This window comes from Pseudorca crassidens, chromosome 16 (genome assembly GCF_039906515.1).
Source record: "Pseudorca crassidens isolate mPseCra1 chromosome 16, mPseCra1.hap1, whole genome shotgun sequence".
Lineage (NCBI taxonomy): Eukaryota > Metazoa > Chordata > Mammalia > Artiodactyla > Delphinidae > Pseudorca > Pseudorca crassidens.
In genome coordinates, this window is record NC_090311.1 from 61,892,810 (window position 1) to 61,912,549 (window position 19,740).

At 44.3% G+C, this 19,740-nt stretch overlaps 1 protein-coding gene and 1 long non-coding RNA gene across 5 annotated transcripts in view; one reads left to right on the forward strand and one right to left on the reverse strand.

The window, feature by feature from the left end:
* The window catches only part of EIF4EBP2 (eukaryotic translation initiation factor 4E binding protein 2), a 24,138-nt gene extending 13,602 nt beyond the window's left edge, over window positions 1-10,536 (reverse strand). For 3 of the 4 annotated variants that reach the window (XR_010935960.1, XR_010935959.1, XM_067710679.1), the window contains exon 1: window positions 10,059-10,536. Coding sequence is in view for 2 of the 4 variants with exons in the window: in XM_067710679.1 (XP_067566780.1) it covers window positions 10,059-10,203 (145 nt within the window). In the remaining 2 variants the exon portion in view is untranslated. The remainder of the gene's footprint in view (window positions 1-10,058) is intronic. The other variant, XM_067710680.1, reaches the window with a different exon arrangement.
* LOC137209246 (uncharacterized) lies at window positions 9,209-17,125 on the forward strand. Its single transcript, XR_010935961.1, has 2 exons — window positions 9,209-9,667; window positions 13,838-17,125. It is a non-coding gene; the product is annotated as an uncharacterized lncRNA (long non-coding RNA).
* Window positions 17,126-19,740: the final 2,615 nt, after the last annotated feature.

Genomic DNA, 19,740 nt, shown 5'->3' on the forward strand with positions numbered 1-19,740 from the left:
TAAAACTGTTTTTAACTAAGGCTGCTTCCAGAATTAGAATTAAGCATCCACTCATGCAAATAGACACTTCAGAAAAAGAAACAATAAGTAACTTGCCCAAATTGAAAAGCTTGAATAGCTGGTGACAAAACCCTCCAAGAAGGCTGAGATGAACCTACACCCTCCTAACAATATCCTAGGCAAGAAGGGAGAGTGTAGGGTCAAATAGGGCTTCCCGCAGGGGACTTCAGCCATCAAAGAGGAAAATCTTTCTCAGAAAAGCGTTAGTGGTCTTCCCACTTACAATCCTTAGGCCAGAACTGGGTCAGATGCCCGCCAGCCCAGACACTGGGGAAGCCACAGAGTAGTCAGGGTGCATCTTCTGGGACTTGGCACACTACCACTTTAAAAAAATGAAGGAATGTGGGGTAGCACGGAAAAAGTGAACGGCTGTTGGGCTGGAAACCAATAGAGTCAGTCACGTCACGTCTGTATTTAATATTTACCTAAATTTAAATCCTCATCTTCCACAGTAGGAAACTGTTAATATCTAAAACTGAGAAATAGCATTAAATCATGTTATTCAGAAATCCAGAGGTAAACGCTAGAAGAAATGGCTGAAAGAGTTTAAAATGGTTTCTCTGGGGAGTGGAACTGGAGATGAGATGGGGCATGAGAATGTTGCTTTTTGTTATTAGCCTAATACTATATGACTTTTAAACTTTACTTTCATGGTTACAAAAAATAAATGTAAAAGAAAAATAAAAGGGTGATTGCATGAATACTGAAGGCATTTTGCTAAGTCAAACAAGTCAGTCACAAAAGACAAATATTTTATGACCCCACGAGTATGAGGGACCTGGACTAGTCAAATTCATAGAGACAGAACATAGAACGATGGTTGCCAGTGGCTGGAGGTGGGCAGGTAATGGGGAGTTATTGTTTAATGGGTATGAAGTTTCAGTTTGGGAAGATGAAAGAAGTCCTAGAGATGGATGGTGGTGATGGTTGCACAACAATGTGAATGTACTTAATCATGGAACGGTACCTTAAAAATGGTTAAAATGGTCAATTTTATGTTATGTATATTTTCCAATAAGAAATATATATGATTTCAGACTTCTAGCCTCCAGAAATGTAACAGAATAAATTTGTTGCTTAAAGAACCCCCCCCCATCAAATTTTTTTTTAAGACCAAGAGAAAGTGTTAAAAAAAAAAGCAAACCCCATTATAAGGTATCGGGGAAAAAAATGACTCAAAAATAATTTGCAAATATACATACATACATAACAGACTGACACTAAAGCCATGAGGAAGAAGGTATCCTTCAAATCTAGAAATGAAAACAACAACATCAACAACAAAACACTTGGCAAGTAACCTCAGTATTCCATTAGAAATTCCTGACATTCTCCATCTATGCCTCATGTAAGGGCCCACCAAGAGATCAGAAACAGATACAAGATGAACAAGCAGCAAGTGTTTCCAATACACTCAGAAAGGTAGTCTGCCGCTTTCCCTCTTTCCTCCCAAGCCCGTCTCCCCCAATAATAAGGGAAAATAAGAAGTGAAAATACAGAAAGGACTTACAAATACAGTGGTTTTCTTTGCTTTTTATTATTCCAGCTTAAGAGGGTGATTAACAAGGCCTGTGTTTGATTGACTGTGTTAGAGAACATTCTTCAATGAACTACAGTTTTAAACATCTGTTCTTCATGGAGGCTCTGGATGAAAGGACAGACTCCTAAAAGCTCTATGCCAGATAACCCAGAGGAGGCTAAAAGCTGCCTAACCCAGTCTCCTCCAGGGAAGTTGATGGTGGCCAAACCACATTTACTGTGTACAACCAGCAAATCCCTAAAATGCTAATAAAACCATGAGAGGGACAATTTTTACATCAAAAAAAGGCACAATTGGAGCCAGAGTGTATTATAACTTAGTATGGCTAAATAATTATGGCAAACGGAAGACTTCCAAGGTTTGTGAAAAGCCAATCCTTATGGTCCTTTGATTAACTCCAATAAAGATTTCCAAGATATTAATGTCAAAGGATGGCTCCCTGCTCAATCACGTAGGACACTGCCATAGCAGAACACAAACCTAGGCTGAAAGGGAAGTTGATAATGACCATCTTCCTATGCAGAAGGTCCAGCGCTTAGAAGAGGCTTTAGACAGCATCTGGCAGAAGGCTGTCATTTTACAGATGGAGAAACTAGCATCCAAAGAAAGATCACACAGTGACACAGGAGCCAGGAGACCGACACAAATAAGCAAGGTACTCTAAGCAAATCGGGCTCTCTTGAGTCTTGGTTGCAAAATGATCTGAAACAAATGACCTTTTTAGTTAGTACCAGGTCCAAAGTGGTATACAAACCACAAACTAATCTCAAATAAATGCCGACTGATTTTAAGTCTATCAAAATGAAGTACATCAAATATGTCCACGTCTGTTTGGGCTTGAACATTCATCTTGAAATAAATTTTCTCAAGAAATGCCTGGCTCTGATTCCAGGAAAATGCTGGTTGGATCTGCCAGACTGTTGACTGCATCCTGGATCAATTCTTTGGATTAAATTTCACAGACGTTGTGGTTCAGCCTCTGTAATGCTAATAATTAATGAAGGTTCGCTCACTGCTTTGGTATGGGGAAAGCACTCAGATTCAAGCCTGGCTTTCATTCCCACTTCTTGTTTTCCTCCCAAGTTCACTCCTCTTGAGCACTTAAAAAATAAAAATAAAAACAATGCATATATACATATCAATGTCTTCTACTTTTACTCATAGTGAGGAACTCATCAATAAAGTTCATAAGAGGCAAAGAAGCCTACTGGAGATCACTGGTCTAGGTCACTTTTTTTCAGTGCTGCTTCTTCATAATGGTTCTAGGAATTTATCAGACCAGAGAGTGGTTTCATTTCAATGTAAAAGCAGCCCGGCTCTAACATAAACATTCTCTGGTAATGAGATGAGCACCTTTCTCAAGCTCAAAGGATTAATTATGACATCTTAAAATGAACCACAAGCCTCTCAAACTTTCTGATAGGTACCTCTTAGAACCTAGAGAGCAATGGTCTATCTTCACCAGTGCTCACTTCTGCTATAAACAGCAGGCCATTTCTAAAAAAATTAAAATTGAATGAGGTATTACACTGATACTAAAACCAGACAAAGATATCACAAGAAAAATACAGACTAATATCCCTTATGAATATAGATGCAAAAATTCTCAACCATTAGCAAACTGAATTCAGCAACATAGATAAAAAGGATTATATTCCATGACCAAATGGCACTTATCCCATGAATGCAAGGCTGGTTCAACATCTAAAAATAATTAACATAATACATCATACCAATAGAATAAAAAACAAAAATCACATGATCATCCCAATAGATGCAACATATATATATATACACATACACACACACACACACACACACACACACACACACGCACGCACGCATTTGACAAAACCCAACACCCTTTCATAATAAAAACATTCAACAGACTAGGAATAAAAGGGAACCTCCTGAATCTGATAAAGAGTATCTACGAAAAACCACAGCTACCATCTTACCTAACGATGAAAGACTGGAGGTTTTCCCCTAATATTGAGAACAAGTCAAGGGAATCTGTTGTCACTCTCTTGCCATTTTTGCTCAACACTGTACTAAAGGTTCCAGTTCTAGCCAGGGCAATTAGGCAAGAAAAACAAAACAAAATGGGGCACCTAGATTGGTAAGAAAGAAGTAAAACTATCTCTATGCACAGGCAACTGTGATCTTGTATATAGATAATCCCAAGGAATCTATAAGAATTGAATTGTATTTTTCAGTTAATTGATCCTTGCTTGTTAAGGATTTTACTTTTAAAAACTACTCAATGAAATGAACAGCTTCAGTTTGTCGGGGCATTTGTCCTAAGGATCTGAAAGATCATTTATTCAGATATAAACACTCATAAATTTCTGAGCTTCTGGCTTCAAACTGTAGCCTGAGTATCAGGTGAAGAGGTCCTTTAAAAATGAGCCACACATCAGATAGATAGCTGCTGGGTGTTATAACACAGGTTTTAAGGGATCTTTGCAAAACAAAGTTCTGTGATAGACAAATTTGAAAATGGTAGCCGAGGCCTTACCTATTCAATAAGTTGAATGACAGCAAGTTTCAACTGACTTTTGTTTTATTATAAATAGATAAGCAAAAATCTTTTTTTTAAAAAAAAACTTTTGTTTATTTATTTTTGGCTGCATTGTGTCTTCATTGCTGCGCAAGGGCTTTCTCTAGCTGCAGCGAGCAGGGGCTACTCTTCGTCACAGTGTGCGGGCTTCTCATTGTGGTGGCTTCTCTTGTTGCGGAGCACGGGCTCTAGGCACGTGGGCTCAGTAGTTGTGGCTCATGGGCTCTAGAGCACAGGTTCAGTAGTTGTGGCGCATGGGCTTAGCTGCTCCGCAGCATGTGGGATCTTCCTGGATCAGGGCTCGAACCCATGTCTCCTGCAATGGCAGGCGGATTCTTAACCACTGCGCCACCTGGGAAGTCCCGCACATTAATCTGTTCATCGAAACACTTGGGAGCCAAGAAAAAGATCTATCCTTCACCAACAAACTACTGTCCTGCTCAGGCTCTCTTCCTCTCCAACCAGATGAACTAGCTTTCCCACATTAACTTTACCTTGTCTGATCTGCAAATCTTTTTTTTTTCTCATCACAGCCTTTACTTTACTGCTGATTGGCAGTGAAGCATCTGCTACAACGTTATTTACTACTGTAGCTATTTGAGTTCCAAAAATTATTTTGGCTGATTCCATACAAAAATAAAAAACCTTACATTCCTTAGTCATTAGTTATGACATGTCCACACACCAAAATATTTTTTTGTCCATACAAATCCATGAAGCCTGAATATTATTCAAGACAATATCGAAAAATTGAAAGGACTTGACCTGCAAATCTTTACACTGTCTCCAAACCATGCAAGACCCCTCCCATAAAATCATCTTTAAGACTCCAGTCCTCACAAGGTCTTTGCACCAGGGAACAACCTTGGTAGTGCCAATTTACAGACTCATCACGTTCCACCCTTCCCGGTTCACACACAGGCCACCGGAGAGCAGAAGGGAGTGGTGCACTATCAGCCTGGACGAGCTCTGTCTTCCCTCGTCAGGCTGTGACTGACGTGGAGCAGGCAGAGGCACTCCCCTCCACACATCACGCTGCTATATGCCTTGCGGCTGAGGGCTGCTGCCTTCCCAGGCTCAGAATTCAGTCCCTCATCAGCAAACATGCACCCAACACAAAACTGAGCTACATCTTCTAGTACATGCTTTGGCAGCTGACGAATATGAGACTACAGCCAAATCTGCTCCGGAATGACAACACATGTTAATTTTTGTTACTCTGAGATAAGTAAATGCCATCTTCCTCTAACACAAGGCAAAGTGACTGGACAACTTTCAACATGTTTTTCACACACTTCTCACATGTAATCATGAAGTCCTTTGGTTAATAACTGAAACGAGAGAGCCAAATAAGTACTCTTGCTGGTTCAGAAGTTTTGGCCTAGAATAAACTCAGCCCAAGGTCATTGAATTAGAAATTTTATAACAGTGAGAAACTGGCCTTCCTTCCCCATATCTACACAGAGCTCTATTCATTTCTCCCAAGAAAGGAATCAGATTAACACTCAGGACTCCCCCCAAATACTCTTACTTTATTATGGCTCACTCCAAGTGGATTCTTTTCCCTTCTTCCTGTCTTCTCCTTTATCCCCAGACCCTTCCAATGGCCTTCAGTGAACCAATCAATCACAGCAACTCTCCAGCTGGCAGAGAGGAAGCACAGAGTATGAACAAGATTTCAGACCATCATAGTTAGTTCCCCTCTGGTGCTCTTGTTATGGCAACAGCATACTTTTCCACAGCTGATGAGGATGTTATGCAGGAAAAGAAAGGCAAAAAGAAAGGCTCAAAGAGGTCTCTGTGTTTCTGCTCACTCCCCAGAGCACAACCCTCCCACAGGGAGACAGTTCAGAACTTAAAAAAAATAAGATAACAAAAAGAATCGCATTAGCTAGCATTCCAGAGGTAGAAGAGTCTTTTTAAATGTTTGTAAACCTCCTTTCCTAGGAAAATACACATCTTAAGACAAGAGAGGAAAAAACTGGACTAGGTATCAGGACACTAAATTTGCGACTACCCACTGACATTTATTAGCTGTATGACACTAACAAGTTACTTAATTTCTCTCAGTTACAGAATGAAAGCATTAGGTTCCTTCTTAATGTCACAAAAGTGAAGGAGACTTCAGTAACTTTACCTTTCATTGAGGCCAGAAGCAGCTTCTCAAAGTTAGAAACGAACGTCATTCATCCCCATTCCTCCACAGGCAGATAAAACAAAATAAAATCCAAGGGCATTTTGAATTTACTCAAAAATTTTACTCTTCCTTAATAATGAGAAAATGTACACTTCTAAAAATACGAGAAATACAGCAAGTATGTTTTCACCCAACTCTCATTTTCCAAACCACAGGAATGCAATTTTGAGAAACCTTTTCAAGGGTAAGCTGTATCCTCTGTGGGGAGAGATGGTTAAGTTCACTGTGCTGTGAATGTCCTTGCCCAGTCTGATCATTTAGGACATTCAGCACATCAACTGTTATCCTGGAATGCTCTGACATGTGTATGACACTCCAGAAAGTTTCCAGAAGTTTGAGACAGAAAACTCTAATCCCCTTCCTTCCTACTAAATAGATTTTTCAATACAAGCCTTCTATCGCTTTTCTAAATGTTTTCAAGTCTGAAATATATAAGTTAGCACTTGACTCTTTAAAAGTTTTTGTTTTAGAACTAAAAAGCTTTTCCACCCCTAACCCCCACCAAGATTTTAAGACCACTGAGAGCAAAGACTGCATTTCCTACTTTTGTCTGTAGTCCCCTTTTCTGCAAAGCACTTCGCTAGACCCACAAAACTCACTTAAGGTACCTAACCGGATTAATTCAGGTGCCTAGAGGTGACCAAATAACAACCCTGGTTCAGGGAAGGAAAATTACATGAGAGGAGAGAGGGAAATGTAACAAAAGAGATGAACAAACCATCAGAAAATTGGAAATTTTCCAAAGCGGGGGGAAAACTAAATCAGTAAGTACTGAACATCTAGGCAGCACTGAGTTAATTGCTATAAAATAGTGATTAAATCCAATCACAACAGTGCTATATCTTATAAACACATTATGTAAGTCTTTGTGTTAAAAATTTAAAGATGACAATGTGCTCTACCAATAAATATTGGCTCAATATAAGAGATGAGCTAAGATGACAAGTATTTAAAACAGAAATTAAAAACTGTAGAAACCGGGACTTCCCTGGTGGCACAGTGGTTAAGAATCTGCCTGCCGATGCAGGGGACAGGGGTTCGTGCCCTGGTCCAGCAAGATCCCACATGCCGCGGAGCGGCTAGGCCCGTGAGCCATGGCTGCCGAGCCTGCTCGTCCAGAGCCTGTGCTCCACAACGGGAGAGGCCGCAACAGTGAGAGGCCCGTGTACCGCAAAAAAAAGAATCCGCCTGTCAATGCAGGGGACACGGGCTCGAGCCCTGATCCAGGAAGATCCCACATGCTGCGGAGCAACTAAGCCCGTGCGCCACAACTACTGAGTCTGTGCTCTAGAGCCCGCACGCCACAACTACTGAAGCCCGTGTGCCTAGAGCCTGTGCTCCGCAGCAAGAGAAGCCACCGCAATGAGAAGCCCGTGCACCGCAACGAAGAGTAGCCCCTGCTCACCGCAACTAGAGAAAGCCTTCCCGCAGCAGCAAAGACCCAACACAGCCAATAAATATATTAATTTAAAAAAAGAAGTGTAGAATCTGGAGACAGGGTCAGTGATATTTGAGAAAGAAGTAGTGTCTATGTACACAGAGAGGCAGGATAAATGAATCAGTATTTCTGGCAGAATCTTTCCAAGCACTGTAGGAACTAATCCAGACTATGAGACAGGCTTCTATCTTTTTTTTTTTTTTTGTGGTACGCGGGCCTCTCACTGTTGTGGCCTCTCCCGTTGCGGAGCACAGGCTCCGGACACGCAGGCTCAGCGGCCATGGCTCACGGGCCCAGCCGCTCTGTGGCATGTGGGATCTTCCCGGACCAGGGCACAAACCCGTGTCCCCTGCATCGGCAGGCGGACTCTCAACCACTTTGCCACCAGGGAAGCCCCAGGCTTCTATCTTTAAAGTACGCCTAAAGACTATACCCTTACTTTAAAAGCATTGTAGCTTGGCTGTCTGAAATATGCCAAAAAGGGTGTCCCTGTGGCTCTTCCTTCACGGGAATAATGATTAATATACAGCTAAAAGTTTAGTTCCTTCCTCAAAGAAATAATATCTGAGTGCAGTTGCTACTATGACATAAGTTCTGAACTGCTGGAAGCACAGGCATTACGGAATTCACAAAGAATTCTGGAAGAAGTTATAAATCTCTGTCCATCACCTTGGAAAACAGTATCCATTTCCTAAAAGCTGTCAGTTCAAGTTCAAGACAACCCTATCTGGAGCAGATTCTGATCTGCCAAAATCTTTCACGATTAAAAGGCCAGAAGATTTCAGCATGTTCAGGGTCTGGCCTTGAACAGATCAGGTGAGGAGGGAGGTTTCTCCAATGAGGTAAGCCACCTCACTAGAAACTCCACTCCTCTGCAAAGTTATAACGTCCTTAAGCCCAGTTCTCCACACTTATTGATGAACTTCTCCTGCCTGGGTCATTTAAAAGTCTTCCAAGGCAGCCACCCCACCCCTAGAGTGGCCTGGCTGGATTCCTCTGTAGAGCTCTCTCCTAGATTTTTATCCCCTGTTGGCAACGTCTTCTTACTCTACCGCCTTGCTATTGTGCAACCGATTAAAGGATCGCCCAGGCCTAACTGCAGGGGATTGGTTGTAGTACAACTGGTGAGCCCAGCCCACAAGAACGAAGCTAGCAATCTTGCAGACTGCAGGGGCTGCCAGCAAAGTCCCAACCCTCTAGCCAGAGGCCGTCACCAAAAGGCAAAGTTACGAAGTTAAAAATGAAGCACCATTCCCTTCATAATGTCCTTCAAGATCGCAGTCCAGTCTCCTCCCTCTGGAGAAAAGCCCAGTGAGGGGAAAGACAACCTTTGAGCTCCCTTTTCCCGTGACCAATTAATTCAACGCTCTTCACCTCTACCCCAGTGTTCTTCCTTGTAAACAGTTTCTGGTCGTACTTTGAAAAGCAGTGTTCAGAAACCCCGCTCTGCATTGCCCCTTCCCCAGGATCAAGCAAGCCCCCCAGCAAGGGTGCCCTGCTTGACAACGCCCTCTTCGATCTACCTCCAAAGGCGGCGCCGCCAAAACTCTACCCTCAAGGCTGCCAGCGCTCTACCCTCAACACTATTACTTGAGCACTATTTTATCACTCCTCCTCCAGCCTGGGGACTCCCCCCACCCGCGGGGCCTGGTCCAGCAAAGTAAACAATGCTGTCAAAGCAGGATAACACTGGGCGAGGCTTCCAAACTCCGCATTCCAGCCTTCTCCTGGTGTTCTAAAAGCAGCTAAACAAGTCATCGCAGCGTCCCAGGAGCGACTTACTCTCCCCAACTTCCTTTCTACAAAGGCCCGGGAGACGGCTCCAAAATCAAGCGTCAATGTGCACAACTACACAATATGTAAGAGGCAGAGGTAATGCGGAGTGAGTGCAGGGCCAAATGTAGACGAATTTGCCCCGGAGCAGGAGGAGAGGGGGCAGAAAACTGGGCAGAGTGCGTAAACCTGCCACGAGGCGGGAACAAGGGCTTTTTTTCGCTACAGGAGAGCCACTTCCCAGAGTGGGCACGCACTGAATCGAGCTGCAGGCGAGAGAGAACGCGAAGTTAAGGTTCCCGAAAGCTGTCTCACGGGGGCTTTGGTGGGGCTGCGGCGGAGCCGGGGTGGCCGGAGCGGCCAGCGTGGACACGCCCTGAGTTAAAGGATCGTGGCGGGAAACTGAGGGGACACCGCGGAGGCTGGCGCGGACGCGCTCGGGAGCCGGCTCCAGGCTCGGGTGAGGGCCGCGCGGGCGGCCGGCGCTCACCTCCCGGCGTGGTGGAGAAGAGCGTCCCCCCGGGCGTGGTGCAATAGTCATGAGGTAGCTGCGCGGCGTCGCTGATGGGCACGGTGCGGGTGGGGATGGCGCGGCTCTGGCTGGGCTGGTGGCCGTTGCCGGCGGACGAGGACATGGCTCTGGACGCGGGCTCTCGGGCTTTGTCCGGCGGGTGGGCAGGCGGGCGGGCGGGCGGCGGCGGCGGCTGGGGGCCCGGGCTGCTTCGGCTGCTCCGGCGGGCGGAAGGGCGGGCGGAGCTCGGCGCGCTCCGCTCGCTCCTCGCTCGCTTCCTCTCGTTCCCTTGTCCCGCTCCGCTCCCGCCGCCGCCCTCTCAGCCGCCGCCGCCGCCGCCGCCCGTTCCTCCGGCCTCCGCCAGCAGCCTCAGCAGCAGCAGTAGCAGCAGCAGCAGCAGCAGCGGCAGCAGCGGCAGCAGCGGCGACGACGACGACGACCGGAAGCGGGCGAAGGCGGGAGCCAGAGAGAGCTCGGGGTAGCTGGTCTGCCGGATGTGACGTTACGAGGGGCGGGTGCTGTGCGACGAGGCGGGGCTGCTGATGGGCCGGGGCTTAAGCCCTGAGGGCTGGGCGCGAGTCGGGCAGAACCTACGCCAAGTGTTTGTCAGCAGCGCGTCGGTGGGCACGGAAAACTTGCGTGTTTTTTGTTTGTTTTTTGCGGTACGCGGGCCTCTCACTGCTGTGGCCTCTCGCGTTGCAGAGCACAGGCTCAGCGGCCATGGCTCACGGGCCCAGCCGCTCCGTGGCATGTGGGATCTTCCCGGAATGAGGCACGAACCCTTGTCCCTTGCATCGGCAGGCGGACTCTCAACCACTGCGCGGCCAGGGAAGCCCGCGTGTTTTGTTTTTTTTTAATTGTCAATCAACACTACTTTCCTTGAGCCGACTTCTGTTTCCTAAACCATCTAAACAAAAGTGTTATTTTACTTTTAATTGCTCAATATTAAAATAAGCAATGCATGCATTTATTAAAAAACACAGCAGAAAGGTTTACGATGTCACCTTTCCCAGTTTCCCAATTCCCCTTTCGAGGGTGAACCACTGGGACGAGCTTATTGTGTATTCTTCCACAGACAGTCCTTATATACAGACATAATGCAACATATAAACATTAAGAAAATAAATTAATAGCTGCCCATGTCACATGAGTGAGTATTGTGTTAGAGATAAAAGAAACTGAAGCACAGGGGAAGGTTAAGACCACGAGGTACCTGGAAAATTCAAATCTGTAACACTTTCTTTCCTCTAGGGATCCTCAAACTTTTTGATGTTAAAATTTACATTCTTGAAAAATTATTGAGGATCCCAAAGAGCTTTTGTTTGTGTGGATTATATCTTGATAATTACTCTATTAGAAACTAAAACAATCTTTAAATGTTTACCAATTCATAAAATAATGTCATCCCATGTAAACATAATATTTTATTTTTAAAGTTATATTTTCCAAAAAAAATTAGTGAAAACAGTGGGGTTTTTTTACATTTTGGCAAACATTTTAATGTATCCGTAATAGGAAACAGCTGCAATCTCACATCTGTGTCTTTTTTTAAAGATTTTTTATATATTTAATTATTTATTTTTGGCTGTGTTGGGTCTTCGTTGCTGGTTGTGCTGAGCGTGGCCTACTCTTCATTGTGGTGCACAGGCTTCCCATTGTGGTGGCTTTTCTTGTTGCAGAGCATGGGCTCTAGGTGCGCGGGTTTCAGTAGTTGCAGCATGCGGGCTCAGTAGTTGTGGCTCGCGGGCTCTAGAGAGCAGGCTCAGTAGTTGTGGCGCATGGACTTAGCTGCTCTGTGGCATGTGGAATCTTCCTGGCTCAGGGCTCGAACCCGTGTCCCCTCAATTGGCAGGCGAATTCTTAACCACTGTGCAACCGGGGAAACCCTCACATCTGTTTCTGCGTTCAATCTGTTGTGTTGATTCAAGTATAAGAAGAAAACTCAGATTCACACAGGTATGTAGTTGAAAAAATAGGAAACTCACAAGTCCCTGGAAGGGGTCTCAGTGACCCCCAGGTATCTCCAGACCACGCTTTGAGAACTGTTGCTCTAGTCAACATTGCCTCTGTCCACATCATTCCCAAAATGGAATTGAAAAGAAAATCATGGGTACCACAAACATAGCTATCATCGTTCCTATTTGACGAATGAGGAAATTGAGACTAATACCCAGTGTTCAGCCCAGGTAAAACAGCTATTACTTCTTAACAAAAATACAGACAAAAGAACTTATACAGCAAAGCAAATATTGTGGTTGGTGGTCAGGTTGGACCAGGGCATGAGGTGGAAGGGATTTTATGGTGAATGTCCAGGAATCTAGGAAAAGCCCCCTGCCTACCCTGCAGTCTGGAGGTTCCCAGAGTTGGAGAGGACTGAGCTCAATCTTGAAAGATCCTAAAGCTTTGCATATGTCAAGAGAAGGCACTTCCTAGAGGAAGGAAAAGGTGAAATGCTAGTTTACATCTGTGTAGAGCTTACGAAGTACACTGATTACAACATGTACCCCTCCTTGATCTCTTTTTTGGTAACAGATTTTGGGACATTCAGGGAGAACAGGGAGATATTTCTGGCCAGAGCAAAGTGTGAAGGAGGTAGGAAAAGTTGGACATAGATGTTGGGTTGTAGTATAGAATGAGAAGAAGTAAACGAAGTTGACACCAGGGTACAGTTTTGAAGTTTCAGGGATGGGGAGTATCAACTGTTTCTTTTTATTCATTTTGATAGGTAGCCTGGAGTAGAGAAAGGAGCTCTCCCGTTAACATGCTGTGTGACCCCAGGCAAGGTACTTACACTCTCTGATCCTCATTTGTAATATGGAGATAATGATGCTACCTCACCGAGTAGTCCCGTGAGTTAAGTGTATAAACTGTTTGGCAAATAATTGCCTTCTAGCAAAGTCATATTGAAATTAATGGTGATATGGGACTTCCCTGGCAGTCCAGCAGTTATGGCTCACTCTTCCACTGCAGGGGGCATGGGTTCAAACCCTGGTCAGAAAACGAAGATCCGCACTACATGTGGCCAAAAAAAAAAAAGATTGTTTAGGATTTTCTTCTTGGGACCTCTGGTGTCTTCCTTTCCCAGTTAGAAGGTGTCAGGGAGTTCCCTGGTGGTCCGGTGGTTAGGAGTCGGTGCTTTCACTGCCTGGGTTGGATCCCTGGTCTGGGAACTGGGATCCCGCAAGCCTGGAGGCAAGGCCAAAAAAAAAAGGTGTCATAGTCACGTGTTCTGTTTTCAAAAGTACCACAAAATTGCTTCAGTGTTCTTTTGAAATTAATGTGTGTGTGCGTGCATGTGCGCGTGAATGCATTTGGTTGTGTATGTACATGCATTTGTGTATGTACATGGTATGGATTTCATCACCTCTAGAAAACCCTAAAAAAACTCACTCAGCTAATTTTTCACACCCTTTCTAAAAACTTGCTCCATTTTTGGATAACAGCTTTATTGAGATTAAAATAATCTACCATAAAATCCAACTTTTTAAGGTATACTATTCAGTGGGTTTTAGTAGTACATGCACAAAGTTGTGCGACTATCACCACTGTCTAATTCCGGAACATTTTATCACTCAAAAAAAGACACCCAGTATGTATTAGCAGTCACCCACTGTTTATTCTCAAACTCCTCAGCCCAGGCAACAATTAATCTACTTTCTATTTGTATAGACTTCCCTATTTGGGATATTTCATATAAATTAAATCATATAACATGTGGTCTTTTGTGACTGGTTTCTTCCACTTACTATGTTTTCAAGATTCAACCGGGGCTTCCCTGATGGCTCAGTGGTTAGGAATCCGCCTGCCATTGCACGGGACACAGGGTCAAGCCCTGGTCCGGGAAGATCCCCCACGTCACAGAGCAACCAGGCCCATACACCACAACTACTGAGCCTGCGCTCTACAGCCCGCGAGCCACAACTACTGAGCCCACGTGCCATAACTACTGAAGCCCACCTGCCTAGAGCCTGTGCTCCGCAACAAGAGAAGCCACCACAATGAGGAGCCCGCTCACCGCAAAGAAGAGTAGCCCCCGCTCGCCACAACTAGAGAAAGCCCTCTCACAGCAACGAAGACCCAACGCAGCCAAAAATTAAATAAGTAAAATTTAAAAAAAGAAAGAAAAAAAAAGATTCAACTGTATGTAGCATGTATATAGTACTTGGATCATTTTATGGCTGAATAATATTCCACATTTTGTTTATCCATTTATCAGTTGATGGAAATTTAGGGTGTTTCCGCTTTTTGGCTATTATGAATAATGCTGCTATGAACATTTGTGTACAAGTTCTTGTGTGAATGTGTTTTCAGTTCTCTTGGGTATATACCTAGGATGGAATTGCTGGGTTGTGTTGTAACTCCGGGTTCAATCATTTGGGGAACTGCCAGTCTGTTTTTTGGAGTGGCTGCACCATTTTACATTCCTGCCAGCAGTGTATAAGGGTTCCAATTTCTCCACATCCTTGCCAATACTTGTTATAATCTGTCTTTTTGATTGTAGCCAACCTAGTGGGTATGAAGTGTTATCTCATTGTGGCTTTCATCTGCATTTCCCTGATGGCTAATGACATTGAGCATCTTTTCATGTGCCTATTGACTATTACAAAGTATATTTTCTTTGGAGGAATGTCTATTCAAATCATTTGATCATTTTTTAGTTAGGTTGTCTTTTTATTGAGTTTTAAATGTTCTTCGTACATTCTGAAAACTGGAGCCTCATCAGATACATGATTTGCAAATAACTTATCCCACTCTATGGGTTGTCTTTTCACTTTCTTGATGGCATCCTTTGAAGCACAGAAGTTTTTACTTTCAGTGAAGTCCAATTTATTTTTTTCCTTTGATTGCTTATGCACTTGGTGTCATATCAAAGAAACTGTTGGCTTAATCAAATGTCACAAAAATTTGTGCCTATGTTTCTTTCTAAGAGTTCTATAGTTTTGGCTCTTATTTAGGTCTTTGCTCCATTTTGAGTAAATTTTTGTATATGGTATGAGGTAGGGGTCCGAGTTCACTCTTTTGCATGTGGTTATCCAGTTGACCTGGCACCATTTGTTGAAAAGGTTATTCTTTCCCCTTTGAATTGTCTGGGCAAAAACTTCCTTCCTAAGCTGACATTCTCTGGGGAAATGTACTCCCAGATGAAGAACTCAAGGAAGTGGGAGCATTGTAGATTAGCAAAGCACCTTTTAGATTCAGCTGAGCGATAGCAACCACAGCAACCAACGTCCAAGAGTGACTACAATACCCCACTCTTCTAAGCACTTTATGTGCACCACTGCTTTGTATTTTTCTGACAGCAACCCTGTGCAGTAGTCTCCATTATTATATCCGTTTTACTGAAGCTCAAAAAAGTTGAATAACTTGATGCATTAGTTATGTATTGCTGCATAACAAATTACTGCCCCAAAACCTGTGGCTTAAAACAACAAATGTTTGTTAACTCTTAGGTTTTGAGGGTCAGGAAAGCCACCCTCTCATGAGGTTGCAGTGAAGATGGTTTCCTGGTCTGTAATTACCTGAAGGCTGGCTTGACTGGGACCAGAGGATTTGCTTCCTAGCTCTTTCACATAGCTGGGGGCAGGTGGTCTTAGTCCTCAGCACATGGACCTCTCCATAATGTTGCTTGTGTCTCTCCATGTCATGGCAGCTGGCTTCTCCCAGAGTGATTGAACCAAGAGAGGGAACAAGGAGTAAGCTACAGTGAATCTTATGACCTAGGCTTGGAATGTAACTTCTGCTACATTCTAATCATTAGAATTAAGTCACTAAGTACTGCCAACATTTTTTGGGAGGGGAATTAGGCTCCACCTTTTGAAGGACAGCATATCAGATAATTTGTGGACATGTTTTAAAACCACCACACTTGCCCAAAGTCAAGAAGGTTGTAAGTGTTTTAGCAGGAGAAGCCCAGTGTGCAAGCACTCATAAACCCTGGCTTGCACCACACTCGTTAACGTCCCACTGGCCAAAGCAAGTCACATGGCCAAGCCCAGAATCAACGTGGCAGAGGACAAGAGCCTACATACCAGGAGTTATAGTTCATTGGGGGACACCAGTATAAGTCTACCACAATGCAGTATCTTTTATCTCCCTCAGATATTAGACTCTTTGAAGTTCTAATATCTTTGAAGATATCTAATATCTTCAAAGTTCAAAACTTTGAAGTTTTGCAACCTGCATTGTCTCTATTTCTTTGGGTTTACTTTCTCTACCTGCTTTTAAGGTCCTGTTTTTCAGGTTAGAAGCGTTCCTCACATGCCTGATGAGTTTTGGCTGTCCTTCCATAGTCAGCCTCTAGTGAGGGGCTAAAATACTTAGAGGAGGCTCTGCGTGAGAGGAGCGGGTGGGAGGGCTTGTCTCAGGATGAGGTTCTCTGTGAGATCATCAGATCCAGACCAGCCATTTCACTGGGGGACCCCCAAATGTCAGTGTCTACAGATGTTTTGTCTTTGCTGATCAATATTCCCCAAGAAGCGTCCTCCATTCTCCTGCCTGGGGAGTAGAAGTCTGTGTGCCGGGTTCTGAGACCCAGGCTGGGGCAGGGCAAGGAGTGGGGGTCTCCATCCAGAACGCAGACTTTCACTGACTCCATTGCTTTCAGTATACCTTCCCCAGGCCACACCTGGGGGGTGTCTCCAGGGACCCAGGTGTCCCCAGATACCTGCTGCATCTATTGTTCAGCCTCGTTAGAAGGTGACCCTCCCATCACCTGCAGGCGTTGGGGAGGAAGGTGACACTCCCATCATCTTAGCTGGGCAGGATGGTGGAGCAGATTTGGGAGGATTCCAGCTGCTCCTTTGAAAGATTTTGAACTAGTTTTTTTTTTATCTCTTCAGCCCTACTTTGCACCTCTGACTACAGAGGTACCTGGAGCCTCTGATTCATCAGCCCTCCTGGAGTGCTGTGCTATGAACTGGACTTTTTCTTTTTTTTTAAAATTGAAGTATAGTTGATGCATAATATATGTTACAGATGTACAGCATACTGATTCACAATTTTAAAGGTTATTTTCCATTTATAGTTATTATAAAATATTAGCTATCTTCCCTGTGCTGTATAATATATCTCCTTCCTTGTAGTAGCTTATATATTTTCTACATAGTAGTTTGTACCTCTTAACCCCTATCCCTATCTTGTCCCTCCCCGCTTCTTTCTCCCCACTGGTAACCACTAGTTTGTTCTCTATGTATGTGAGCCTGTTTCTTTTTTAATTAATTAATTAATTATATTTATTTTTGGCTGCATGGGGTCTTCATTGCTGCGCGCGGGCTTTCTCTAGTTGTGGCGAGTAGGGACTACTCTTCGTTGCGGTGCGCGGGCTTCTCATTGCGGTGGCTTCTCTCGTTGCAGAGCACGGACTCTAGAGCGCAGGCTTCAGCAGTTGTGGTGCCCGGGCTTAGTTGCTCCGCAGCATGTGGGATTTCCCAGACCAGGGCTCGAACCTGTGTCCCCTGCATTGGCAGGCGGATCCTTAACCACTGCACCACCAGGGAAGTCCCTGTTTGTTTTTTGTTATATTCACTAGTTTGCCGTATTTTTTAGATTCCACGTGTAAGTGAAATCATATTGTATTTGTCTTTCTCCATCTGATTTATTTCATCTCCAAGTCCATCTGTGTTGCTGCAAATGGCAAAATTTCATTCTTTTTTATGGCTGAGTAGTATTCCATTGTGTGGTGTGTGTGTGTGTGTGTGTGTGTGTGTGTGTGTGTGTATACACATCTGGTGATTATACATATATCACATTTTCTTTATCCATTCATCTGTTGATGGAGACTTAGGTTGCTTCCATACCCTGGCAATTGTAAATTAGTGCTGGTATAAATATTGGGGTGCATGTGTCTTTTCAAATTAGTGTTTTTGGGGTTTTCGGATATATACCCAGGAATAGAATTGCTGGGTCATATGGCGAACTGGCCTTTTTCTTGTTAGCTGTTCCACCTTCACTTTTCCCACTCTGCTAAGTCACTTACCACTTCCCCCTCTGCTTTCCAGCTTCCAAAATGTTGTTGCCTTTATTCTTCCACTGCTATATCCTTTCCTGACTTCTTAGTCCTTATGGGTTTATACTTTTTTAAAAAAATTCCTCTGCTCTTACTTTAGCGGGGGGTCTAATGGGAAAGAAGAGCTAAACACATATGTTTATTAATCTACCTGGTTTCCTTTAAAGAGCACAGCACAAATGTTTAAATAGTATATCCATCAGGAGTCAGTTGCAGTAACAGAAAAGGTTGATTCAGAGAAGTAGGTGCTTGAAACACACTGGATAAACTAGAAGAATGGGCTCAAGGCTAGTCCTCCAGGAATGATTGTCAGAACCCTGCAGAACTGATCCTGCAAGAGAGCTGCAACCTGGTTGAGAGTCAGGGACCCGTGAAATAATAAACAACTGCCAGGCCCATCTTAGCCACATTCAGAGATCAGGCTGCTGCTGCCGCACTTTCAGCTTCAAAGCCACACGGTCTGCTAGACCGATATCCGCTAAGTGGAGGCCCAGAGCAACACTGCCTCTCTCCCTTCTACACTCAGGTAAGCACTCAAGTCTTGTGTGAAGGTGTCTGATTTTTTTTTTTTTTTTTTGCCGCGCCACGCGGCATGTAGGATCTTAGTTCCCCAACCAGGGATCAAACCCATGCCCCCTGCATTGGGAGCATGGCGTCTTAACCACTGGACTGCCAGGGAAGTCCCTGAAGGCATCTGACTGGTGTAACCCCAACCTCCGAAATGCATCTGGGGGGTTTTGCTGCAAGGGAACATAAAAAATACTGTTTTTCAGCCTTCCAGCCTCTGCAGTGTAAGAAGGCAGACCAAAAGGAAGTTAGATCAGGTGTCAAGGGCATTAATCTATGTATCCACCAGAAAAGGTAAGTCAATGTGTACACTCATTTTGTAACTGGACAATGAAGGATCCATTCGCATTGTTTTTCTCACCTTACCTAATTTCCTTCCTCTTAGCCTTTGGGATTAACTCTAAAAGCTTCGCCTCCTTGCCTTTGCTCAGGGGTTAGCAAACTTTTTCAATAAAAGATTGGAGAGTAAATATTTTAGGTGTTACAGGCCATATGGTATCTGTCACAGGTTTTCAACTTTTATTGTTGTAGTGAGAAAACAGCCTGAGACAACATGTAAACAAATGAGCATGGATCCAGTTAAGACTTTATTTATAAAAGCAAGTGGCCAGCTGGATTTGGCCTGTGGGCCATAGTTTGCAGACCCTGTCTTTGCTTTTTTTTCTTTTGGCCATGCTGCATGGCTTGTGAGATCTTAGTTCCCCGGCCAGGGACTGAACCTGGGCCCCCGCAGTGAAAGCGCCGAGTCCTAACCACTGTACCGCCAGGGAGCTCCCCTTTCTTTGTTTATATTGTCCATTAACTCAACAGATCCTTAATGAGCACCTACTGAGTGTCAGGTACTTTCTAGGGGAGGAGATATAGCAGTAAACAGGACAGAGGGCCCCCAGCTCAGGGGAGTGACCATTCTGCCTGCGGTGATGCTCTCCTCCCCACCTCCCCTTCCCTGCCTAACCCAGACTCCTATTTAATACTCTGTGTGGGTTGACCTGCCTTGACTTTCCTCCTTCCGGCCAGAGCTGATTCCCTCCCCCAGAGCTCCCATAGTGCCCTGTGTACACTGAGGTCACTTGTACCAACCTTGTGCGT